Here is a 26,857-nt window from a genome sequence, read left to right as displayed (position 1 = left end):
CAGAAAGTGCATGGAGAAGCAGGAATGCATTCACACAGTCAGCATCCCTTCCTGCTCATTCAAACACACCTGCATGTCTACCTAATCTTTGAATGAGCCTGCAGGACTGTCCACACTGCTTATCTTATATACCTGTGTTAATAAAGCTCCGAGCTCATCCTGGAGTCAACAGAGGGGAAGACATCCTCTTCTCTGCCAGAAAGGCAGAGCAAAAGGAAAGTAGAAGAGTTCCCTGATAAAGAAGTGTCAGTATGCCCCTAGCCCAGTGCTGGTAGACTGCAAAAGCCAGAGCAATAAGGAAACAAGAAAAGGACTCTCTGCCAAACCAGAAATTCCTTAAAGAACAACTGGAATTGAAGCATTTGGAAGGAATTTAGGCTCACGGGTATTAAAAGGAACATGAAGAAGATCATAAGCTAGAATAAAGCAAAATATTATGTTCTTCCTGAATTTGAAAAGTATGCTTTTCTTTTTCAAACATTCACTTCCACACCATGAAATCTGTACAGTCTGTGGGGAAGCATATATTGCTGCAGGAGCATAAATCAACCCTGAGCAGAAACTAAAGAGGTATCCAGTGTTTCAATTCAAACCAGAAAATCTTTTATGAGATGCATGCAAATAAGCATTTTGATAAGACTGTGATAATCCTGGGTTTCATGACACAAAAAAGCATCTTATCTTCTAGCTGTCCATTCCCAAAAACACTGCTCTTAAAAGAGACAGATGTAATTATAAAGGCTCAATGTACTTCCTGAAAAGACACAGTAGAAAAATGGGCTGTCAGTACAGGGCTGCTGCCAAGTTAACCTCAGGTATGCACAAAATGACTCAGACCTCAGCAAATGCCGACAGGAGGGACATACTGTAAATGGGAGCTCTGAACACTTAACATGGATGTAGGTTTCCTCCACTCATCACAGCACCAGGGAGTACCTTGAAGCCTGGTCAGGTGATGAGGTGCTTTTAATTTGAATTAATGTGGAAAGGAGGAAAGCAGAAGATCAGACTGGTACTCATAATAAATGGTACAAAAGCAAAACTACTCTCTTCTCACCTGATGCTGCTTTCTGGATCTCCAGGGTTACAGATGTAGGAAGACATTGCATAAGCAAGCAAATTTCCTCATATGTCATCTTGCTGACTGGGATACTGTTGATGGTGGTAATCTCATCTCCTACAGTCATCTTGCCCATTGATCCCTGATGCAATGACAGAACAAAGGAAATTTTAAATACAACATTTCCATAGGAGCGAAGATTGCAGGGAACAATTTATGGCCAATAAGCAACATTCCCTATTTCACGTCACCACAGCGAATAGGTACCACTGCTGACAGTTTGCCAGCAAATAAAGAGCAGGCTGTGTCTGTGCCAGGAGAGGAACTGATGACCAACCTCAACCAGGAAGATCAAAAGAGCTGCTGGTTTCTCTGAGAGATGAGTATCAGGATGGAGGACACAGCCACTTTCATTTAAATGGACTGGTCTGGATTAAACCTTCAAGACTGGAATACAGTCTACAATTTTTTGGTTTTCATGTAGGAATTACATCCCTGGTCAAAATCTCTTAAGACTAATTAGACTCTCCTAGATTACTACGCTGGACAAAGAATAAGCTTTTAAAGCAAGTATGTTTCTCATCATGGTGTAATATGACAGAAAGAGGCAGGAACAGAACCCAAATCCTGAACTCTTACATCCCAATGTGAACTGCTGAGATGTATCCCCTGTTAACACTAGTGGTCTTTAAATAAATTAAAAATGCAACATTGAACACTGTACGCCATAACATAATTTTTCCCTTGTTTATGCTATTGTATCTAAAGTCAGCAGTTGCATGTCCAGCATGAAGCCAGTAATCAGAAGACATATGCAAGTAAGAGATGCAGAAAAACAACACGTTACTGGTACTACTATGGTACGTGGCAAATCTGGCCAGCAAGTAACACCTCCTGGCACCAGGTTTGTATAGTAAAGGGATATACGCTCATAAAATAACAGGGAGAATATTAACACACGCATTCCAGGTTGCAACACGGCTCCTGTCTTAAAAAGCACCTTTATCGTCAGGATTTACTTATCTCATTTCCGCCTCTGATAAAATGTAAGAAAACAAAGTAGTGCTTCCTCAAACTGTAACTCTGGAATGTGGATGAGTCCATCTCAGTGTATCTGCCTTTTGACTTTCTCAGTTTTGAGCCAGCCAGAGTGCACTTCTGAATCAAATATTTCATTCAACAGGCATTTCAGAACCATATGGCATGAGGACTTCTGCCCAGCAGCAGCAGTGCCTCCCGTGCACTTTTTCTCCACAGTCCACTAGCTTAACAACAATAATCCCTGCGAAGTGAAAGCAAATCATAACAAGGCAATCCAAAATAAATAACTACCCTTTCCGCTGCTCCACCTGGACGTAGCCCTGTGACAACAACCTTCAAGGGCATAGCCTGGATTTCCAAATCCAGGCCGAAAGACTCGTGCTCATTGCGAACCAGAGTGACAATTTCACCCTGGCACTGCCCAGCCCCATCAGGTGCTTCACACTTCTTGCTGTGAGGGAGCATCCTTGCAACAGGCTTGCTGTAAGCACCATGCTCCTCTGTCCTCTGCCTCTGAAGACTTCTGCACTCGGTGCTCATCATGCTTTTCACTCTTGTAACAGCCCTGTGCTCCAGTCTCGGGGATCTCTTAGATTCGAGCTGTGCCTCTCGGAGTTCCCTCAAACTCAGGCTGCTGAGACGAACTTCAGGCACACTAGAGTAGTCAAAAGCTATGATGGGGAAGAAAGGAGAGTCTACTTGCTCTGGCGTGCTGTCTGCAGACTCCACAGAGCTGCTGAAGAGAGGGGAAGATGTTTCTGTGCCAATATATGTAGATGAGTTGCTGTCCTGGATCTCATCATCAGTTTCTACTGATGAGGTTGTAATGACAATGCCAGCATCCTCCTGGCTCTTGGCCTTCTGGCTTCTTTGCAAGTGGGAACTTTCATCATCATCACTGGCATCGCCATCATAGAAGACAACCCTTCTCTGCCGATGAAAGGGGCTGCGAGCAGATTTGGGACTGTCACTGAGGATGCCAGGGCGGACAGACTCCACATGCTTGTTGTGAAGACAGGATGATCTCCCACTAGTTGAAGAAACCAGACCATTTGCTTTTGCCAATCCTGCTTCTCTAGCAGCTAAGGGGAAAAAAAAGAAAAAAAAAAAAGAAAAAAAAAAAAGTTATATTTTAATTGTATTTATCAGTGATTTTTAATACCAAGCATGAGACTGCAGCAGAGGACATGTAAACGTTTCCAGAGAAGTTCAGCCTCAGACAGCAAAAGCAGTTTTTTAAGTTCTCCTTCCAACTCCAATACACAGTAAGAGCAATGGCAGAAAACTTCAGAATTTATGAGTAATTTCTGAAATTAGTTCATGCCACATCTGGTTTTATTTTCAGTTTATTTCTAAATTATGGCTATCACCCAAAGAAGAAAGAGATGTACATACTCATGCATTCTTTACATTGAACATTTCTTTCACATCTTGCTTAAATCTAGGATGCTGCTTTTATCAGTTTACAGTGAGTGAGAAATGTTTTCTTGAACAAAAACAGAAGTACACAGCCATCAGTACTAAATTAAAGACTAATAACCCTGAGAATCCTTTTCATATCATTTTTAGAAAGAACTGCATCTTACTTTGCAGAAAGCTCCCCGCAACATAAAAACAATTTTTTAGCATGAAATAATAAATTTCTGGAGAAAAATGAGTAGAAGACAAAGATATTAGTAGACAAGGACAGGAAAGGAAGAATAAATATATTATCTTTGAATCAGAAATCAGAACAGTAAGGAAATGATTCTTCCAGTCAATTACTATGAGAAGAAAGATAATATGCAAAAAATCTAGCATCAACTTGAACATTTAATTGTTTTTACACTGCTAAAGATGACATTTTGAATTTGTGTATTTAAGGTCACAAAGAACACTTTCATTTAAATGTAATCAATCAGATGATCATAAGCCATCTGAAAAAAAATCCCTGCAGCATTGTCAATCTAGATTTGGCCAGACCAATCAAATGAAGACATTCTCAGAGCAGCAATTTGGACAAACTACCATGGAAACCAGCATTTATGAGCATTGTTGTAAACCTCTTCCATCTTCCAGAATTTCACATGATGAGCAGCGGTTTGCACTATGCTGCCAGGCATCTCCTATCAGCACAGGAGTCACCACAGCTCTTCTGAAAAGCAAATTAGTGCTCAGTGACTCTCCCCCCATTAACCAAATGATCAGGCATTTCCATGGCTTATTCAGGTTACCAGGAAGAAGGGAGCTGTCATCCAGCAAGCTGCTTCTGTTCTTCTGACGGAGCTGTTCTTCATCACAGGAGCCAGTTACAGCATCAGAGAATGGGACGTGGCTCGTGCTATCATGCGAGAAGTACTGGGAAAGCTCTGCCTCGGAGCTGACGGATCCCTGCTGAAAAAAACAGGCTGGTCATCTAACTCCATCAATGCTTAAAGCCCCTGCCATTCTCCAAGCTGATCATGAAGAGAGGACAGACCAACCATCTCTACTTTCAGACTATGGCAACCCAAAGTAAGCAACGTGATCCATAGATCTGATCCACTTGAACTGGATGTCTTTGCTAAGATTTTGGCAGTGGACAGGGTATTTTGTCCTCAGAACTGGTTCAGCTGTTTTGAGGTCTCTCAGAATATTAAGGATGTTGATGAACCAAAGAGCATGTCCTTAAACATTCCCCTGAACAAGCACCACAATTTCAACTCACATCACCTTTGTCAGCAAAGGAAGTTTAAGCCCAATTTAAAAAATAAGGGAATTGCCAGGATATTGAGGATCAAACTTTGGTGGCTGAAATGCATCACAACAACACCTTTTTGGCCTGTGTAATAAAAGAGATTCCAAATCTTACTGATCAGCAGATATTCAACATACAAACCAGGGATTAAACTGTTCTCCTCTATAACTCCTTTATACACCTTCTTCACTTACAGAAGGGCTCAGTTTGTACTTCTGGTCACTGATGTATGACTTCTTTATCTTCCCCCCAAAAAGCAACAGAGACTTCCCCATGGTACATGTTGTTCCCCATGGCTACGGAGGGAAACCAAGCACTTAACCTTCTGCACACAGGCTTGGGTCCCTCCTGCTAACTCGTCCCTGTGTCAGCAGGAGCTTCCTGCAAAGCAAGGATTCCTATGAGGTGACAGGAGGTGGGAATCCACAGCTTTCTGTGCCACATTCTGCACATTGTTCCTGAAGGCAATGATCACACCATCGGGAGTTTGCAGAGCTAGCATTAGAATTTAAACATGTGGCTTAAGAAACTAATACTTCTGTGGAGCCCCTGTAACATGGAAGGAGAGTAGAGGTTTATTTTTGAGCACCCTGATCAAGTCGCAGCTTCAGCACTTGAAGCAGCCTGCCTTTATTGTATCTGATCCTTTACCCGGCTTGCTGGTTCCAGGAAGCGTTTCATCGTCCAGCTGAGGGGAGATGAGGTCTCTCCTTGTTTGGTCTTCACACCGGGAGATGGGGTTTTTTGCACAGTGCCTGTTGAACGCAGCTTAGTTAGATGTCAGAAAATAAAGTTGTGGTCCGTATATCCAAACAACCCCCTTCATTCACCATCTGAGCCTGCAGCTGTTCTTAATCCCGCTTATTATCTGAACTGCCTTCATAAAACAAGATTTATTTAACGTTTCATGGGCTCTCCCTCAGATCAGGTGAAATATTACCAAGAAACACACTACACCCACCAGGCCCGCAGAGCTATGAACACAGGATGAGCAGGAGATGGTCTCCCTCCCCTGCAACCACAGAAGACAATCCAGCAGTCACTTGGCAGATCTATTGCAAAAAGCGCCTTAGCTGACAGAGAATATAAGGATAATCATAAATTTAGCATTTCTGTCTGAAAATCACCTGGGTGGTCATTCTGCCATTGCCAAGAGCTTGCTTTCATCTGTAACATTTTAGGAAGTACAAGCTTTCGAAAAATAATTAGAAAAGAACAATAAAAAACAGTCAAACAAACATCTGAGAATATATTTTGACATGAACCTAACAACTGAAACAGTACACAACACATGGACCTTTTCAAATAGACACACAGACACTTTTTTGTCACTGCTTTGCCTTCCACATGGGTAAGTGTACACAGGAGGAGTCCACTGCTAGGACATTCTCCAAGCTGATCATGAAGAGAGGACAGACCAACCATCTCTACTTTCAGACTATGGCAACCTTGTGAAACCTAAAGAAAGCAACATGATCCATAGATCTGATCCACTTGAACTGGATGTCTTTGCTAAGATTTTGGCAGTGGACAGGGTATTTTGTCCTCAGAACTGGTCAGCTGTTTTGAGGTCTCTCAGAATATTAAGGATGTTGATGAACCGAAGAGCATGTCCTTAAACATTCCCACATCTGGAAAAGGATAAATATTTAGGAGGAAACAGGCTGCTACCTGAGACATGAGAGGAGCCCGTGTCCTTACTCTCTCGGTGAGTAGTTCGTGCGATTGCTTCATCCATCTCCTGCTCAGAAACCTAATGTCCAGTGGAAGACAGAGATCAAACTGGGTAAAATAAACGAATATGAAAGCCTGACTAGAAACAGGATTCCCATATGACATACTGCTTTTAAAGCCAGAATTAAGAAGACCTAGTTGAGAGCTCCTAAATCTCAGTCCCCTGATCCAGACTTGATCCATCCAACCACCTTCAGAAATTAGGAGGCAGAAGGCAGCCAGTTTTATGAAGATAATGTCCAAGCACCATATTGTGCCAATAAACAAAACTTTGCTGGACTTAAAGAAGTCAAATGAAGCCATTACAGTACAATTTTAACTCAATTAAAGCCTGTTTGTTGATTTATTGAGAAAATACTACTTTAATATAAACAAAGACTTCTCTGTACAAGCATACATCAGCAACAGAAGATATTGTACACTTAATCTACTGGAAGAATATCAAACTTCCCAAGATATTAGCTGTTGTTCTAATTTTAATTTCTATTTGCTTTTAAAAAGAAGAAAACCTAAACTGTTATCAGTAATAAATGTTCTTCTGGGTTAGGAATAAATACTGGTTTACCATATTTGCTGATTTTCTCCTGAATGACTGCCATGCGCTTAATTATTACTAGCAAATTCCATATAATTTTGTACAGGAATGACTAGTCTGCAGGATAATATATTTAAAAGCAGAAGGCAATTTAATTCTGTCAGAAGCAATTTCTGTACACACTGCTTTACATGAGTTAAAATTCAGCATAAAGAGAGATGAGAAACTTGAATCTTTCTGAACCAGGAAGATTTGAGAGACTCCTAAGCAAAGTCAGCAGTTTAAACATAGTTTAAACACCACACTTACTCAGAATAATAAGAACAAAGAAAATGTTGTGGTGTTTCTCTTGGATGTACATGAAAACACGAAAGTGAACGTATTCAGCAACTAAATTTACTGTGGACCTCTTGTGCCATAAAATGAGAGATTAAGTATAAAAATGTCTTAAACAACAAGAGCCTTTGTAGAAATACATCTGTTTTCAGACTGTGGCATGAGCTTTGCAGCAAAAGTCTCTGGGCTCCCGGGACACATGGAGTCCATACAAGACATTGATCAAACCCTGAGAATGTGGTCCAGGACCTTTACACAAACCATTGGGTACAAGATGCAGAACAAAGCCAGGTGTTGAGTAGATTGCAGCATTTGTTTAAAGCTAGACAAAAATCTACACTTCCGCAAGCTCTGGCAAGTTTGATTCTTTAGCATCCTCCACACCTCAGGAAAATGAAACTCCTTCTATGAAGCAGGACAAGCAAATTCTTAACTACTTTTGCATGTTGGTGTACTATAATTAATGAATACATTAAAAATAATAAAACAACAACAACGAAAAAAAACCAAACCAATAACAACAGACAAACATTTCTGTAGGTCCCCCAGTGCTGTCAGAGAAATGATGACAGTGAAATGGGATAAATGTAGGTCCCCATACAGACACTCCTTCAAAGATCCAACTATAAAGGATTGCAGATTGCCTGCAGTGGAAACACTTCAGGGACCCTCCAGCTCAACTTCTAACTTTACTTACTGATTTCTGGAAAAGGATTTGCTGTTATTTCAAATATCACTTGTGAAAAACTGTAAGAGGATACACTTAATAGTTTCCCTCTGTTACTAAGTAATGGTGAGCAATTAGCCTAACTGAGTTCATCTCAGCAGATACCTGGTTGGGTCACTCATCGGCTTTTGAGCCACCACCACAGTGAGATAAAAGAGGGAGCGAAGGGCAGGCTCTACCCCACGAGTTCTTATTATACTTATGGACTCTGAAAAGTCTATATGCCCTAATAATGCAATCAAACAGAATCATCATGCTGGCTCAGCACAGCATACAGACTCCCCAGAAATACTGTTATCTTAGGCTACAAGCCCAAATCTTACCCCTTGCTGCTTACTTTAACTAGCAGAACCAAGGTCTTTTTCTTTTAAGCATCACAAAGCCTCGTGGCAGTGGCCATAAACTCTGGGCAATGTGACTCTATTTGTCTATTGTTTGCATATTCAATTTAGCAGAAAATATACAGTTAATTATAAAGTCAGAAACCTCACTTCTCCTAGCTATGGATTTATTAGGGCCTCTATTTGCAGTTACAAGTTCAAAAGTCAGAGCTCTCTGGACACACAAATGCAAATATTTTTACAGCTTCAGTCCTGTTTAAACAGGAAGGTTTTGTACATTCATGAAATTCTTTGAAATACTGAAATAAAAGAAGTTGTTATTCCTTATAGTTCGGCTAAAAGGGCTTTATCTTCTATCATCAATTTTTAAAAACTGATTGAAAATAATCACTCACTCTGTAAACCCATGCTTATTTTCAAATTGCCCTGCACACATTTCACAGTAGCAGAACATTCCAGATTCTCATTTTTTAATTCCTGAAGGAAAACTTTGATGTTTGGGCAGACTTTGCTCTTTCAAAAGAAATATTCCTATTACTTTACTACAGTTAATCAATTCAATCTGTTGATAATTATACTCCTGTCCCTAAATTATATTCCACTCGCAGACACACAGACGGACTAAATGCACATTAACTTTAAGGAGGAAGAGGATTTGTGCCACGTTTACGTTGACACTTGGTACAAATATGAAGAAAGATGGAAGCACTTCAGCTCAATGGTTCCAGGAAAACTGCATCCAGTCATTGTGTGAAGAGGAGAAAAGCAGCAGGGGCAATTTAATTTTGCTACAGCTTACAAAACTGGAAGGCATCACCACAATCCTTTAGCCTGACTTTTTGCACAATGCTTGTCATAGAAAGAACAATCCAGCACTCTTCACTTGCCACTTTCCTGGCAGCAAGAGTCAAATTGCAGCAACAGATGAAAAGAACAGAGAGGTGCTGGGACGTTTTCTCCCTACCTTTGGGTTGGGATGCCGACTAATGATAAGGCTGACCGGCCCTGGACCGCACTCGCTCAGAATGGCGTAGGCTTCGCTCAATGCTGCATGACGCAGGCTGACTGAATCTGCCTCCAGGATCTGATCACCCCGACTGCGGAGAAACATAAAGCCAGTTCATCACATCCGCCTCTTACAAATACATTTGTGCTTCTGACTGGTGGCCAAACTTTTTCAGAGATACAAGTATCTGGAAAAGATTTGCAAAACGCTGGCCTCGCGCTTGCTCTCAGTGATGTGAATGCTTTAAGTCCTGTTGACTTTGCAAGGCAGGTCCAGTGATCCCTTCTGCACTTATTGCTAGTGCTACAAACCCTATTAAATCAACAGAGAAAATTGGCTGCATTTGGACTAGGGTGAAAGCAAAACTCAGTTCTGCATTCAGATACGTGTCGGGCACAAAGGAAAAATTAGATTCAGATGGGCTGTTCCTTCTCATCATACTGAATTACTACACAAAAACACTGATAAGAAATTCATGATGTAGATTTGAATTTATGAAATGACTCCAGGAAAAAATTGAGAGAGATAAGAAAGTATTTGCTTCAAATTAATGTACAGAACATAGTAAGCCAACAAAAGTCCCCCCTCTTCAAAAAAATAACCTGGGAGGAAAGCATAAATTGTTTTCTTTTCTTTTCTATTTTTTTTTTTTTAACTCTTGCTCACGTCATTCAGACATCTGGAACTGTTCAAAAGAGAAGATCATCAAGTAGGGATATCATTAAAGCATCCTCCATAATTACTAAAACATTTGCCTTATGTAGATACTCAAACAATCCACTACCACTGATTTATGTTGGGTTACTTGTGACAGTAAAAATGGGCTTACTCTGAGTCCACGTGCCAAACACAAAATGGCAAATGCATGTGGCAGCCTTCTGTAATCTGCACTCCACTATGAAAGCAAAGGCAGTTGTGTAATCATGCTGCTGCTCTGCCTACCTTTTAAACACCTCTAAGAAACTACGAAAAATGGAATCACTTACATGGGCTCATAACTAAGAGGGGGAGTTCCGATATAGAAGGGCTGGGCTCAAACCATTTCCAATATTGTAAAACCAGCATCTGATTAACGAGGTTTTCCGAAATCAAAACCATCCTGTAAGTTTTGGCTTATGGAGCCATAAACCACTGACGGGACAACAGGAGCAATGTCTCAAAGAAGTAAGCTAGAAAACTGGGAAGCTTGCCTGGAGATAATCAATCATTTAAACCTAATAATGATGCAGCTGTTGCATGTAGACACAATCAGCACTGCAATCTTGTTCCAAAGAGGTTTATAAGAAAGCAAGCTGGCACTGAGGTATTGTCTCCTGTAGGCATTTCTATTTGGTAGGAAATTTCAAGGGTTTTTGGCAGAGATGCAACCATGAAATTATCTTCTTTTGCTATTATTATTATTAAGCCAAAATGCTCTATCATAGTTTTGCTGGAGAACAAGGAAGAACTCTCTGCCCAACACAAAAGCAAGGCTGTTACACAGCACCTCTGCCACAAGCGTGGAGTTGACCACACAGTCACAGTGCATCTTCAGCACAGCCTGACCTCCCAGACATGCTCCTGGCACCTAGCAGCACTTATGCAGCAATGCAGAAAGTGGAAAAATTCCCTGAATGTCTTGTAAATACAAGGCTCCCAGGATAGGAACAGAAAATAAATTTGTCACATAATGTGATGCACAAGGAAGCCCTAGGAGTGATTTCCTCTGTCTCCAAGAGCTCCTTATAGTCATGCAAATGGCACAACAGAGTACATGAGACAAGCATGGAACAGAGATTCTCCAGACAGTAATGGCAGAAGAGCACTACTGCAGCCTGGGGCACAGACAGCTGCAAGAACATCCCACAGCTCCTCTCATGAGAGTTTCAGGTGACTGAGATTTACATGGGGCTCTGCACACCTCCTCCCATTGTGGGGTCTCTGACTGCAGCTCTGAGAAAAAGACACAAGGCAGCACATCCTGCTGCTCCCTTTCTCAACTGAGCTAGCAGGCTTAGTTTTCTTCACAGAGAATTAAAAGAAGCCAAAAACAAGTCTTAACGATTATGCTGCCTACAGCCCACAGAACAACATTTCTTGAGTATTCCATGCCACTTTGGAATGCCTTTATTTTCATGTTTTCTTGTTGGTGAGCACTGAAGTATAAATACTTTCCAGCTGCATCAACCAATAGGTAAGAAGAAACTTTCCATTGATTTTATTGCAAAACCACTCCGGTATGTTTTTGTTTTAACTAACCTTAATCTGCCATCCATTTTAGCCACTGATCCTGGGGCCAGGCTGTGGATATATATCCCTGGAGAACTGTTTTCAAGCGTGAGACAACAGGCACCAATGCCGAGTCCAACCCCTGGCTCTGTGAAAAACAAAAAGCACAAAGGAAAGCACTGTTATTCCCTGCTCATTGTACTCACATAGGACACGCAAGCTTTTCTGTTCCCACATCCCATCTGAGACCAAGACTCGTACTGTTTCAGGACTGGCCTTAGCTGCAGCCAGCCAGGAAGCCAAGACCAACACTGGAAATCAGAGCTGGAAATACCCAATCCTGACTGGTTTCTGAGATCCAGGAATGGCTCTGCTCCTGGCAAGTGTTCAACATGCTCTGGGAACTGCCTGGGACTGGAAGTGCTATACACAGTCTGATCTGGTCTGAGACACAAAGGAGAAGGAATGGCAGTCCAATAAAAATCTCACTTAAAATTGTTTCAGAAAATAGGAGCGCAGGAGATGCTGCCAATTGCACTGCTCTCTTTTGTGAAATACCTGCATGACATCCCTCAGCAAAGAGGCACGAAGAAAGATGAGGATTGTTCTCTGGATCAGAGATTTTCTGTGAGCCCTTTTCCCTTTGCTGTCCTCCTGTAACTGTATTCATTAACTGTGTACTGAAGTAGGAATTGCTGGACACCTGCTTTCTCCAAATGCTTAATCCAACCTTTAAAGACATCATCCAAGTCTTTAAAGCGGCATGCTTGTCCCACCACAGAGGGCATATGCACTAAGCTTTCCTCATGCAGCTATTGTTCTTGAGATCGATCCTCACGCAGGAGCTCAAGCAGCTCACCTGGGCCATTCTGAGCAGTCTGCAGGGAAATGTCCTGCCCAGACCTGTGCTTTACAGGAAGGGTACGGACAATCTGGTCTGACAAGAGAGCAATTCACGTTTTGCCATGTATCTCACAGCCTCACCCCTTCCAGCAGTCACTGCTACTAGTAGCAGCATCCTGACTGGAACAGCAGGATGTACAAGGGGGAACTATTCAGCAGTTTTGGCATCAGAGAATGTTCTTCTCCTTCACTGTGTGATTCAAGAGCAGAACAACAAGGGAAGGTGCCCTGGATATTACATACATTAATTAGCGTTTTCCCAAAAACCTCCCCTAAGAAATATATGTTCATTCTCCCAGCCCATTCCAACACAGCCTTACCTTTATTGAGCGTCACATCCATGACAATTCTGTCCTTTGGGCCAGGGCCTTTGCGGCTGGAGAAGGAACCATCCGCCTCATCGGGGCCGGGCACTGGTGTGCCACCACTGGCACTGGAGCTGGGCGAGCTGGAGCGGCTCAGCAGGGTGGGAGTTGCACAGGGTGTGAGGCTGGGGCTGCGCAGCCGCGTGCGCACCGTCAGGGTCACCACCCCTTTCTTGAGTTGCTGGAGAGAAGAGCCCAGTAAGATAGCATGATAAGCCAACGTTTGCCAGTAAAACCGTGTATATTAAATTTGTGAAAGCAAAAGAATGTAAAGGTGCTAAAAAGCACTCAGTAAAGAGAAGCATGAATTGCTCTTGTGCTACATCCTTGTTACCTTGAACCTCTGGATGGCTTCCTGATGGGTCAGCCCTTGCAGAGACTCTCCATTGACTTCCAGGATTTCATCTCCTGGTAATCAGATACAAAAAAAAAAAAGCTAAGTCAGAATTGCACAGACTATATAGATGTAAGAAAACTGCATTCTACATAAGGCAATCTGCTACTATAAAGACTTCAACCAAATGCTCAGTAAAAACCCCCCTACTGTCATCAGCTTATTTTCACTTGTCCTAATGCTTTTGCAAGTTAATGATGAATTCACAAAATAAAGATTGCTCTTCAAGAAGAGATCCTTAATATAGTATTCTCATACTAACAAACCAACTGAAATCATCACAGATATTCACTTAAGTCTGAAAATAAGATGTTCATAACATGAAGTCCAAGGGGACCACAAAATCCCCCTTCTTTTATGAGCATCAATAAGAGAAAGAGAATCTAAGTGAAACACTACCACATACCACTCCAAAACCTGCACAGGGAAAAATGGTCTTGCATCCATGCACAGAAAGCAAATGTGCTCCTCTTACCAAGCACCTATGGAGGGAAAAGCGAGTAGCCCACACACTGTGATAGCAAATGCCCTGCTCCCCTCAACAAGCACTTCCCATCGTGTATCTACCTGCTTATTACAAGCTTCCTGGGTTCTGGGTTGTACTATTTACACCCCACTGTGCTGAACCTCTTTCTTTTTATTAAAAAGAATGGCAAAGTGAGCAGGAACCGGACCCAATTTCTACTATTTCACTTTCATCTGTTCAAAATTAGATGGGGTGATGTCACCACCCACGTTTGCCCCTCCTCTACTTTCTCTGGAGCTTGTGAGCTCTGAATATCCAGTGAAGGCTTGCTGAGTCTTTAGGACAGCTGCTACTTTGCAGCTTCCCTTGATGAGTCCATAACCTATGCTGCAGGGCAAGAGCATCCCTTTGGCAGCGTGCTGAACAGTTGGCACCCAATGCAGCCTCAAACATGTCATGTAAGGACAGGAATGGTAGGTAATACAAGGAGAGGTAAGACAGGAGCAGATTCCTGTGGGAAGGGGGATCCCCACCCCTTACAGAAGAGTTACAGACCACCACCCTAAGTTTGTGGTCACTCTGTACTTTTAACTCTCTAAGAGTCTCTCTAACATGGGAGCACACAGGAACACACAGAACTGGCTCTACATATCATACCCATCTGAGATCAGGACTTGGGAAGCAGTAACAAAGCCAGGACTTTTCTGCTTCTCTGGCCACTTGGGTGATCCTATTGCCAATCCCATCTTCCATCATTTCTTTTTTTTCTGGCCATGACCCTTATTTGTTGATTTAAATCAAAATAATAACAAAAGGCTTAAAAAACACAGGGGCTCAGAAAAGCTTCTCCCAGGCACATCACTGTGTATCTCCCCTTCTCACACCTGAATCTTTAAGCCAGACATTTCCCTGTTACCAACAACCCTTTGTATCTGAAGAACTGGAGCTTAAGGTATGGGATAGCAAGGGTCACTGTGGCAGAAAAACAACTTCATGCTGTAGATCACCATTCACAAAATGCAACATTATCAAGTCAACTGCTGTGATAAGTCCCCCCCAGGATGGATAAACAGGGTGTGTTACATCCTCCACAGCCTCTTGCTGATGGCTGGGCACCCAAATAAAGCTGTACTCGAATTTTTCAGCTGGACTGAAGTAGTATCCCAGTGTGGTCCTTTACGTACAGGTGGTGTCTTTCTACCATACCTTCCTTAAGCCTTCCATCAGCAGCTGCTGCGCCATTGGGGAATATAGTCTTCACAAAAATCCCCATGCGTCCACGAGCAGAATCCTGACCTCCCACAATGCTGAATCCGAGACCCTGCAGCAAAGGGAGGAGAGGACACACAGCTGGCACCTTTACTCTACTGTCACCTAAGTAAGACTGCTGGTAACGTACAAAGAAGAAAGAAAGAAAACCTAAAAGCTTCTGATGAACTGCACCGCAATCTTGCTCTCTGCTTGCATCTCCTAATTTACTGTCATTCTAATGGCAACAGCTTTACCAACCCAAAATGTAGGAGCAGGCACCTTGAGCTAGAAGTTAAAAATGTGATTTTGAGATTATTTTCTTAACCCTGGATCAATATATTTATGTTATCTCCTATTCCAATTTTAAATTGCTCTTAAATTGACAGTAGTTTCCCCTCTCTGAGATCTAAACTCAAAATTAACCACAGGTTTTCCTGCTGTCACAGATCCTACATATCCTTGTGGAAAAACATGACATGAGGTCAGTGCTATAATGTCAGGAATTGTAGCTGGAAAGGGGTTGGCACAGAGGGGCTGTCATGCACATGTACATTTTTTAATTATTCTGGAGACACGCACCACATTGTATTTAAATAAATCTAGATCAATGCATTCCCCAGGGCTCCATCTGTTAGCTCCTGCCCCCCCATGCTGCCGTGGCTGGCCTCAGGACTGCCTTGCAAAGCTGATCAGGGAACAGATGAGCACAGCAGAACAAACATCTCCTCCACTTGCTGAGTTATTTCGCAGCCAAAGCACCTCCTTCATCTATCCCCATATTTCTCATCTTGTCACCACTGTATGTGCCTCTTACACGTTAAAGAGAAAAGTCACTGACCAGGTGGACGGGGAGGTGGGATGCTGCTGTAGGTCAGTGATCTGAGGCCAAGGCTATTAGCAGCGCCACGGGCAGCACTGTCCAGCTGAGAGATGCTGGTGGAGCAGGCACTGACACTGTGTCATTACAACACTGTAATGCACACAGCTCTCCTGTTTCACTCTATGAGTACGGACCACTGTTGTTACAAGCTTCTGGTATTTTGATAACACACTCCTGATTTCCAGAAAGGAAACACCCTACAACCCTATTGTGCAACACACAGTAACTCGAGTGAATGCTTACACTGCAATGACCAAACACAAAGCATCCTACAGATAGCACAAGACTGCAGCACTCCCCATGTCTGTGTGGGACTGCTAAGGAGAAACAGGGCTGCAGAAGGCAGCAGTACACAAGTCAGCCCACCCTCCCAAAGTGCTGCAGCTTCCCAGGAGAAAAACACTCCACAGAGATTCCACACAGCAGTGAGAAAATGAGGCCATGTGCTGCAGGGAAATACTTTCCAAGTCCCAGGTCCACAGAGATAAAAACACAGATGTTACCATGATGTACAAATCATATGCAGCACTTATTCTAACACAAATAATGGTTCCAAATGTGGAAGATACGTGAAATAGTGGTTCTTTGAGGTAGCTCATGATGACTACAGCCTGCATACTCCCAGCTTGGAGCTAGCTGCAGCACAGCAGATAAGGATCGCTTATCGCACAAGGAGAGATAAGACAACTCTTATGCAAAAAATAAGGTTAAAAAATAAGGAGAAAAATCACTAGGATAAGGAGAAATACTCACTAGGAAGCCTCACTGAAAATGTCTCAGAACAGGGAGTTACAGCAACTGCATCAACCTAGCCAGAGAAGTCACTGCTTATAAGTCTTTCCCAAACTTAAAGCACTAAAGAGAATTTGTTTTGTACTTGAATTGAAAGCCAAAACAAGGATTTTTAGTCCAAAACGCATCCATCTGATGAATTTAAATAGTATTTCAGAATGGAAAATGCATATTTTTCACATATTTAAGTGAGTGCATGGACTGGGTTAGGGAAAACAATACAAACTGAATATAATGCCTTTTTATTCCCTGAGCATTCAGTCAGCTAGTACCTTGGAAATGTGCAAATACATTACTGGAGAAAGAAAAAAGGACCCTGTAACCCTTAGAATTCAGTGCTCTCAGATAAACAACCAACCAGGAACCTGTTTGGGGGTTTAACACCTAGTTTACAGTAATTTTTTTTTATTATAATGTATCCAGATTCCGTGGAGATGTAACACACTTGTCCATAAACAGGCATGCAAACAGGTACCCTTACATAGTTGTTCCAACTGCACATACATCTGCATATTTACATACCCACTTTCAGCATCTGATATCTCAGTAATGACCAGATGCACCAAATCAGAATGAAAGCCATACCACACTGACTTTATGACACAAATATTGTTTGGTCTGTCTTTTGCAGGTGCAACTTCATCATTTACATTTCAAAATTGAGTTTGTTATTGTTACTGTGCTACCTCTGAAAGCAAAAACCAGTTCCATGCAGCTGCTAAGGGCAGGAGTTGCCTCGCCAGTGCCTCCTGTATCCTGTTTGGGAGAAACCAAACACCTGCAGACATCCTCACCTTGCCTTGCCCTTTCATCAGGACAATGTTAGAGATGATGGACGGCTGGGTTAGTCTCCATGGAGATTCCACCTGGGCAGCACTGAAGGAACGAGTGGACTTCTTCACAATGTGGTACTCCTGGTAAATGAGCAAACAAGGGACACGGCTGAGTGTGTAGCATAGGCACCAGAAAAATGTGTCTCACTGGGGATGTTGCATCAGGAGAATTGTGTGCACTTGGAAAGAGGGGGGGATCTTAATAGATACGTTCAGATGAGCATTCAAAGCATGAAATGCCAGCCTGTTACTGTCAAATTGAATTTTGCCAAATTTTCCCCCCATTTCACACAGAAGGATTGTTCTGTAATGTACCAGTCACTATTTAAATTATAAAGATTAAGGGCAGCTTCACAATATACTGAATTCTTTATCTGCTAAAAATAAAGTTAAGAAGTGCCCTACATCATTAAGTCATTAGAATTCAGAGAAGTAGGATTTTTTTAAGAGCTCAGATCTCTGGAGGTGCATCTCATGGCATCCAATTCAGGGCCTGATCACAGCATGAATGCTTCCCATCCTGACCATGCTTATGCTCAGGTTTTGCACCCACCTGTCGAGCTCCTGCTGATTCCAGCTGCTGTGGCAGGGAGTGCTTCCTTCCACCCCGGGAGTATTTCACTGCTATCTCATAGCTGGATTCACCATTTTCCACCATCAGCTCATCATCCTCTCCCACAGACTCTAAGCGGGATCCAGCACCTAGGGAAAAAAGAGAAACATCTCACAAACATCTCAGAGCTGCTTCATCTTCTATCCAGCATGCATTAATCACCTCCAGCAAACCTCAACTTAGCAGTGCCTTAAAACAATGCTTACTGCACCCATCCAGGCACTTATAAGCTAGGTTTGATCATCCTCAACTGAAAATCCTTCTGCTGTCACAGCTTTTCTGTGATGTTCAACTCTTCAGTGCTGTCACTTGTGGTAGTAGGGAAGAGCAGATAATTGAGCAGGTAGCTCAGGGATAGAGAATAAATTCAGCTGTTCTCACCCAATGTTACTTGCATGCACACTAAGCTCTCGAGCCTAATTCATTTATTTAAAATTAAAAGATCTGACACTGTAGCTGTATTCATTTCTGGCGATGTCACGTCACCTTGAGGGAAGTTTTTCTGGAAGGGAAAAAGGATAAACATGCCAAATAAATGCTATTTTCTTTCCTTCTGGCTGTGGTTTTAGCTGTCTTCAATAGGAGAAGAATACAAATTTTATGTTGGAAGCAAAATGACTCGTCCTGCAAGACATCCTGTGGTCAGCCTCCAGGCTCTCTGCTCCTCAACCAGTCCTCCTCCCATCCTCATTTTTCCTGGGACCCAGTCCCAGCATTTCCTGCATATTTATCTCTGCAATTTCCCCACCACATAGGGAAGCACCATTAACTTCTGTCCGACAGATAAAAGCTGAAGACTTGCAAAACTCACATGAGTTGGATTTTACAAACCAATCTTACTTGAAGCTGCCACAGAAGGGAGCAGCTCTGCTTCCCTTTCATCTTCACTGCCCTGGTTTTAAACTGAGCTCAAAAGCCATGTGCTCAGGGAGATCTGCAGCAAAGTTACCCAGGAGAGCCCCAAACCAGTTTTCTGCCATCTCCTCTTGGCGAGCGTGCTGTGTAAACACTAGGAAGGGAGCAAGCACAGAGCTTGTCTTCACTCAGCATTGGGAGTTTTACCACTGCAGCCATAGGCAAAATTTGTACTCACCACCAAGAGTGCCATTTAAATCCAATCTCTGCTCTGGGATATGAAATTACTGCTATTTTTCTTGCTAGGCATGACTCTGCTACACATATTCAGGACACCTACCTTAGTAAGACCCAGTGTTTTGGTATTTCTTTCACTCCCAAGCCAAGGGCATTCACCACTTACCCTTCCTTGTCACCTACCCCACTATTCTTTTAGGATAAGTTTCATTTTTGTGTTTTATTCTCCACTTCTGTACAGTTTCCATTGCTATGCCACATTCAACGCTGAGGGATACTCTGGGCTGGATCCCAGTGAGCCACCAACACAGCCACAGGGAGTACAGGCAGGGCAGCTGCCCAGAGGATGGTAAAAACATCAGAGTAAATGGAAATGAGAGTGAACATTGGAGGGATGGCTCCTCATAGAGTAGGGAATGAGAATTTGGTTGAGCTCTGCACACAGATTAATGTTAAGACTTGGGCACAGTGTGAAAACGTGGAGTACCATAACAATGATGTGTTGGCGATGACACTTTGAGAGACCTCCTTCACCCCAGCCCATTAAAGAGAAAGCCCAAAATAAGAAGCTTACAAAATTTTGTTTCATGTTTCTGTCTGTGCAACAGTTTAACTCGGGAGGCAGAACGCAAACATCTAGCAGTTCGAATTTTCCTTCCAAATTAAACTACTGCAGTGTCCAAAGGAAAGAAAACCTATCTTATTTTAGGGAGCTAAAAGAAATACACAACATAAAACCTCTCCTACCACTATCTTTTATCAACTCAGCATTACCTTGGGATCGACTTCTGTATTTCAATATGCCACTTCCCAGAGCTGGACTCTGGTTGTTTCCTCTGGAGGCTTCTGCAGAAGCTGCATCTTGAGACTTCTCAGTTTCCATCACCTAAAAAAGTAAGAAAATCTGATTTACTTGTGAACCAGTGAAGCTGACAGAATTCCACTCATTTTTATTAAGTGACAAAAAGATTCCACTGCACATCGGCTCAGTTTTCACAGAGCCGTCACAGGATTAAGCCAGTACCTGTAAGTAATTGTCAGCAATATCTTTGGAAGTTACGGAATATTTTTACCAATGTTTGCCTACAGCTTGGTGTGGGCAGGCAGCCTCCACAGGGTACCACTCCAGTGCCTCCCCAGCATCTCCAGCACCAGCTCATTCAGGGACTTCCACACGCACTTTAACAACCTTTTAGTGTAGCTTTTATTGGAATTTTTTCAGCTCAGTAAACTTCCAAAACCATCACATCCTTATAGAGATGATCACTTTAATTGTACACACATCAATTCCTCTACATTTTCACCCCATTACCCACGATTTTAGATGGTTCATACAAGAACGGCAAAACTTTCCATACACTTACCAGTCACATTCTATGTTCAATGTATTACATTAACTGCTGCAAGTCAGTCTATAAAGAATGCCACCAAATCACCAAATACTCATATTGTTGAAATATTTTTTAATTCCATCATTACAGCTTACAAATGGCATGATTTTCCTCAGATCTTACTTCCCATTGCCCCATCCCTCTTCTCCCAAAACAAAGAAAACCAAAGTTTACCTCTTGCACAGTCTATATCTTGTTATTACTGTGCAAAGGGTAGAAGTTTCAGGAGAAGAGATAAAATTGGCAGATAATGCTGAAATGGCAACTGCTGTTTGCCTTTGGCTCTTGTTCCTCTCCCTGCAATATTAGCAGCTACACACAGTTTGTTTACACCATCTATTTCTCATTGATTTCTCAAGGCATTGCAGCAATAGCCTCAGAATCCACTTCTGTAGCTTGTGAGCTACAAACAATTTGTAGCTCTAATTCCTCTAAAGAAGAAAATAATGACACTGATACAAGCAGAACTCACAATTGGTCATCCTGGTAAGGCATCAATCCAGAAAAAAATGTAAAAATAAGTAAATGAAATCCAAGAAACCCAAACCACAGACAAAAACAAGGCAGAACACTTAAGCAAGTTGGCATTTTGCCTTCACCCTGCAGACACAACGCTGCCTGAATGTGCAGCTCTGCTAACCTGACTGTGAGTGGGAGATGACCGTGTGTGCAGACAACTGCAGTCTGCACTCCAACAGAAAAGCAAAATTTATTTTCACGAGCAAACCCACCACTCCATCTTTGCTCATCCTTACGAAGTGAGCTTCATTCTGGCTGGGTTTTCTGATGCTCTTCCTGTGTCTCCCCAGTCATGAAACCCACCATGGTGTCCTCCTGCTTCTCCTTCAGAACTGTCCCCACACTGCAAAGCTGCAGCCCTGCAGTCAGCAGGCCAGAACATGTGGAGTTTATCCACCCTAACAGATACAGATGGACTCAATCTCACTTTCCTGGAGCTGGATACAATCAAAATTGGTGTTGGAACTGTGGAGCTTGTTTGTTCCTGCAGCATTCATGGACACAGGCACTTACACCTAGTGCGACCACACAGCTCCCAGAGAGCTTCCTTCAACTCGGAGTATGGGGAAAAATGTTAGCCTGCAGCGACCTACATACAGACTTTGAAATCATCAATGCTATAACCAATTCCTGTCCTGAGTCAGATCTCTGGAGTAACTGGTTGGCATATTCCTCGTTTCTACTAGATGGGGTTTGGGTTGGTTTGCATCTTTCTTGTTTTTGACTGTGCAAGAGAAGCAAGTACAGATGCATTGTGCAACTCCATCCATTTTCATTTGCGGGGGAGAGGAAGAACAGCAGTCAGCTGCCACTTGCATCAAACCATTACATCCCATCTGTTCTCATCTCCATGCTGTCCTGGAGCCTGCAAGTACCTGCCCTGCACATTCAACCTGGGGCAGGTGCAAACACCGGGGAGAGCCTTAAGACACTCTCCTTGGCTTCCTGAGGTTGCATTTTATCCAACTTGGCTTCAGATTACAGTAAGACTGAAATATCTAAATTACCTATGTCTCTGTCCATTTCTTATTTTAGCAAAAAATATTTACCTGACATGGACCATAAATTTCTAAGGGAAGACATACACAATGAAGTGGACACTTTTCAAGTCATTGACATTCTCTAATAAACCACCAAGAGTTTTATCCTTCTCAGAAAACACTCAGAAATTCAATCTGCAACACTTGCGAGAGCTCCCAGCAGCCGTGTGTCTGTAATCTTCAGCTGTGCTGTAACTGAGAAAAGAAAAGCCCAGCTCCATCTTATCCTCCTGGCCGCACGTGAATGTATTCCTCTACTGTCTCAAGGCACTGCCATGCCATTTTAATTTGCCTCCCTTTCAAGGAAATGGAGCTTTCTATTTCAGTCTGCACGCCTCTTATTAAACGAAACCCATAAATCCTGCCTGATGCTGTCTCAGCACTGAGGACAAGGGGAGCTTTAGCATTCATAGTTTGAGGGAGATCTAAAAATAGAGCCCGTCTCACCAGTTCATTAAGTAACTCCGGGATCAAGTGATGGTGACATCTCAATTGATTTCAAAGAAAACAGTGCCATCACGAACACACGGTGCTGGCACTGAACCAGGACCAACAACTACCCCCAGAGCCCTCACTTGGGCAGAACGCCACTGTGACCAGGCCCTTAACGAGGCAAGATGAGGAGCAGGATTATGAGAATCTGCATTGTTTAACCACAAACAGCTTGGCAGTCGTCACTGATTCACAGAAACAAGGCAGCACACATGGGATGACACAATTTAAGAAGCAAACTGTTTCACTGCTGCTGTTGCCGAGCTCTTCGACTGCTGCCTTTCCCATCACCAACAGCCTCATCTGAGAAGGCTGCAAAGCATTCAGTGCACTCCTGGCTTCATCCGGCCCCCGCAGAAAGTCCTGTTGGTCCCATGAGACCAGTGGGTGCTCTAAAGACTTTCCAAAAACTGTGGAGCTTTATCCTTGAAGATCTGTTATAACTCTAATTGCTGCAGCTCTCTGTGCCTTTATTTATTACTGTGTGATGCACAGCGTGCTTTGAGCCTTAAATGAGCTGTCTGGTAGGCAGAGTGTTCCGCAAGCCCCCTCACCTTGCACAAAAAGCAAAGAAGTGCCTTCCTTTCTAAATTAGCTCTTTTTCCATTTAATTGAATCCATCTCCCAGATAAGTGACAAAGCGTAGCACTGTAATTTACTGGAATTAACACTGCGAACAATGCAGAGGATGCAGATTTTCTAAATCTGGTCAGCACCACTCTGGTTTTGTGGTATGCACACAGCCTGGAAGGACCAAGATGAGTTGGGAACCACCACAGTCTGGTCTGCAGTGTGTGAGCACCCTCCTTTGCCCCAGACCCAGTCAGAGGAGGAATTACACTCGGCTGGACCATGAGGCTCACCAGGAATAATTAAATCCAGATTTCATAGCTTCTGTAGCAAAGTCTTCCAAAGGGCACTGCCAACCTGTGCTGGCACAGTATGAATGCAGATATCCAACAGAGCCACGATGGAGGAGAAGAAGGGGAGGGCATCACCTCTGTGTCAGAACTATCTACAGCTTTTAACCTCAGAAGAACCTGGAGCCCCAGTTTCTCACTCAATGCTACAGTAGGTTTTATCAGAGATGGTATCAGAGATGGCACAGACTTAGATTTGGGTTGCTTGCAGCGTTCTTGGTAAGGACGATGTTGGTACCTGCAGGCACAGCTTGGGCTTCCTCCTGCCCAGAGAAGGGGACATGAATTGCAGCAGTCATTACCTAATGGAAAAGCAACTGCCACCACTTCATGTGTTGCGAAGAGATCAGGAAGCATGATAATCATTCAAGAACTGGAGCTGCCCTATTTTCTGAATAGGTGGAAATGATAAATAAACAGAACAAAAGCCTTTAAAGTGGTCCCTAAGAATGCCTGGCCAATCACTCTAACATATCCCTGCATTCAAAAACCAGCCTAAGCCTATGCTATAATGCAGCAGATGCTAGAAAGGACATTACTGTCAGCCTCAGTCAGTGCAGAACTCCGACAGTTATTTGTATTATGCTTCACACAGTGTATAAAGCTGTCACACACCAAGCTGGCACTCACCAGCACAAAGCCAGCAGCAATGCCTGCCCGTGCATCCTCCACACACAGAATGGAAGCAGACCATGGCAGAGCTCAGCTGCTTTTATCTCCCAGAGTGCTTGTTTTGTATGAGACATCCCAACTCCCAGTCCAATGAGTTTGATACCAGGAGAACAACCATGCCCAAAGGATGCGGGCAGGTTCTGGATGTGTACGGATCCCAAGCATGCTGGCTCCACAGGCACCCTGGTGCTACATTATACTATGGCTAGGGCTGCAGTTAAGCAAAGGAGATTTCAGTTTCAGATACCCAAATGGTTGCTAAAATTAATAATAATATTTTGAAAAGACAAACTTTTAAAAGAAATACAGGAAACACCTAACATGACTGAATTTTCCAAGAAACAAGTACCACAGTCAGCACATGCCTTGGAAACATTAAGATGCTCCCAGCTAAATCCTTTTTGGACCAGATTAGCGTTCTTCTGCAGAATATTACAATTTTCACTACAAACATCATCTGAGCTGAAGGAAATCAAATTCATACATTTCTGAAATGGTGCAGAAATGGATCACTGCTGCTGTCTTCCTTATGCTTTATCCTTTTTCCCCACCACACATCAGTGAGGATGACAGGATTGCGTGCAGTGTGTTCCATGCCCACGAGATGTCCCCATGAGCTGCAGTGAAGTCCCTGAAGATTATTGGTCCTGGTAAACGAAGGAGACAAACATGGATCTCTAGCTGTGCGAAAGCTGCTCCTGCTTCTCAGTTATTTTCTTTAATAAATGCTCAGATCGTGGCTTAGCACAAATTCGGAGCCTATAAATCATAGCAAAAAGCACTCTGCTGCATTTTCTTGGTGTTTTTAATGACCACCTTTTCACTTGCAGTGAGTGACAAAGCAAGCCATATGCAATCCTGAAAATAAGTAACTCTCCTGAGAATGATGTGAAAGTCAACCCACAGCTGCAGAGAGCATTCCCGCAGCACGGCTGATGGGGAGCTCTGGATTTCAGCTCTGTTTATATCACCCTAAGTACACGAGAGGATACAGAATACATAAGCACAAAGCATCTTTCATACCTGAATGAAGGACTGAATATTATACAGGCCACATTTATTTGGACACAGTGCATCTAGAACATGTTTTAACAGAACCCAACAAGACCGGGTTGTGTACATGCTCAGTAATTCGCAGATAAACAAGCTGCAGATGCGATGATACGACATTCACACTAACTCTCAAATCCTGGAACCTTTATCATCTTTCTGTTAATGTATGTGAACTGCACGGCTGTGACAGCATCTCCTTGTCCCAGTGCCACGAGGGGGATATTTTTAGTTTGCTAAAGGCAGTTCATCTCCTTCAAAATCGGGCAGCTATCCAAACAGCCCAAGGAGAGACAGGCTGTACTCTATCTGTTGCTTTATGGGAAAAGCCCTCATTCACAAAAACAATGAGAATGTGGAACATGTACTCTAGATAAACTTGCATTTCGATCACTTTGCTGACTTAGCATTTAAACTCATCACGCGGAAGGGGAAAAACTACCAGTCTGTGCATTGTCTGCACTGATCACTGATATTTATGGTCAACTCGAAAGGTTATCTCTCAGCCAGCTCAAACATCAGGAGGTAACTCATAGTTTGTAGAGTGCATCAAGTCTACAGGAACCCATGTGGATATCTACCTGTGCAACCTGCTTCATCAAGGGGTTGGATTAAGTGATCTCTACAGGTCCCTTCCAACTCCTACCGCTCGATGATTCTGTGCACCCTTTGTAGTACTATCCTATTAACACTCACATGGAACGACCACATGAAACAAACAAGAGCTAGTCCCCAGATATTTTCTCATTTCCTCCCATCCAAATTTCCACCTACAACTTGCCACTCAGCAGTTCTCTGCAGTCACTGCAGGACCCAGAGCATCTGTTACACCACAGCACACGTGTAAGTCACTGCATGGGCTCAGCACTACAGGGACATGATGGACAAGGTAGGACCTGGACAGGTACAGTGCTGCCAGGCCCTCAGCAAATGCAGCTCCAAGCCCAAGGAGTTATTTAGTCCATCCGCAGAACAAGGGCCAGCCTTCATCTTCATCCACCCTGAGCAACGCATTCCCATGCAGAGCGGGTTTCTGACAGCAAAAGCTGCTTCTCTCCTTTCCAGACATGCAACCCTGATCGAGGATGAGTCATATCTCAGCAAACCCTTCCGAGGATGCAGTGCCCTAATGGGAACTAACACTCGAGTCCTCTCGGTAATGAGGGTCCCTCCCCATGCTCTGCACACACTTAATTGTTGAGTTATGCTTCCTGTTCCTTTTCAATGCTAATGCTTTCTCTGAAATTCTCTCCCAGTGTTTCCAGAAGAACTTTTGACCCCAAGAGTGTTTTTAAACTTACGGCATTGTTATCCTCTTCCTTATTATGCTTGCATGGCTAGAGGTAATTACACATGGATTCCCTAGTAAGACAAGAAGGCCTGCAACAGAACATAACCAACCAGTCTTGTGTCAGATGAAAAACAAAGCAGGCACAGTGGGCAAACAAATGCACTTGGGCATGCTCACAAAGTAGATTTT

General features: G+C 43.0%; 1 protein-coding gene across 1 annotated transcript in view; it reads right to left on the bottom strand.

The window, feature by feature from the left end:
- PDZD2 (PDZ domain containing 2) overlaps nt 1-26,857 on the bottom strand; it is a gene marked incomplete at its 3' end in the record, with an annotated part of 132,824 nt that overhangs the window by 14,266 nt on the left and 91,701 nt on the right. Inside the window, exons 6-18 of the mRNA XM_079548726.1 lie at nt 20,068-20,179; nt 18,142-18,290; nt 17,550-17,669; nt 15,039-15,153; nt 13,307-13,380; nt 12,928-13,153; nt 11,735-11,852; nt 9,455-9,587; nt 6,489-6,570; nt 5,469-5,572; nt 4,315-4,474; nt 2,393-3,183; nt 1,058-1,202 (exon numbers count right to left, since the gene is read on the bottom strand). Of these exons, the coding sequence (XP_079404852.1) occupies nt 1,058-1,202; nt 2,393-3,183; nt 4,315-4,474; nt 5,469-5,572; nt 6,489-6,570; nt 9,455-9,587; nt 11,735-11,852; nt 12,928-13,153; nt 13,307-13,380; nt 15,039-15,153; nt 17,550-17,669; nt 18,142-18,290; nt 20,068-20,179 (2,329 nt within the window). The remainder of the gene's footprint in view (nt 1-1,057; nt 1,203-2,392; nt 3,184-4,314; nt 4,475-5,468; nt 5,573-6,488; nt 6,571-9,454; nt 9,588-11,734; nt 11,853-12,927; nt 13,154-13,306; nt 13,381-15,038; nt 15,154-17,549; nt 17,670-18,141; nt 18,291-20,067; nt 20,180-26,857) is intronic.

This window comes from Tetrao urogallus, assembly GCF_951394365.1.
Source record: "Tetrao urogallus genome assembly, chromosome: Z".
NCBI lineage: Eukaryota > Metazoa > Chordata > Aves > Galliformes > Phasianidae > Tetrao > Tetrao urogallus.
This window is presented reverse-complemented; position numbering and strand designations above follow the sequence as displayed.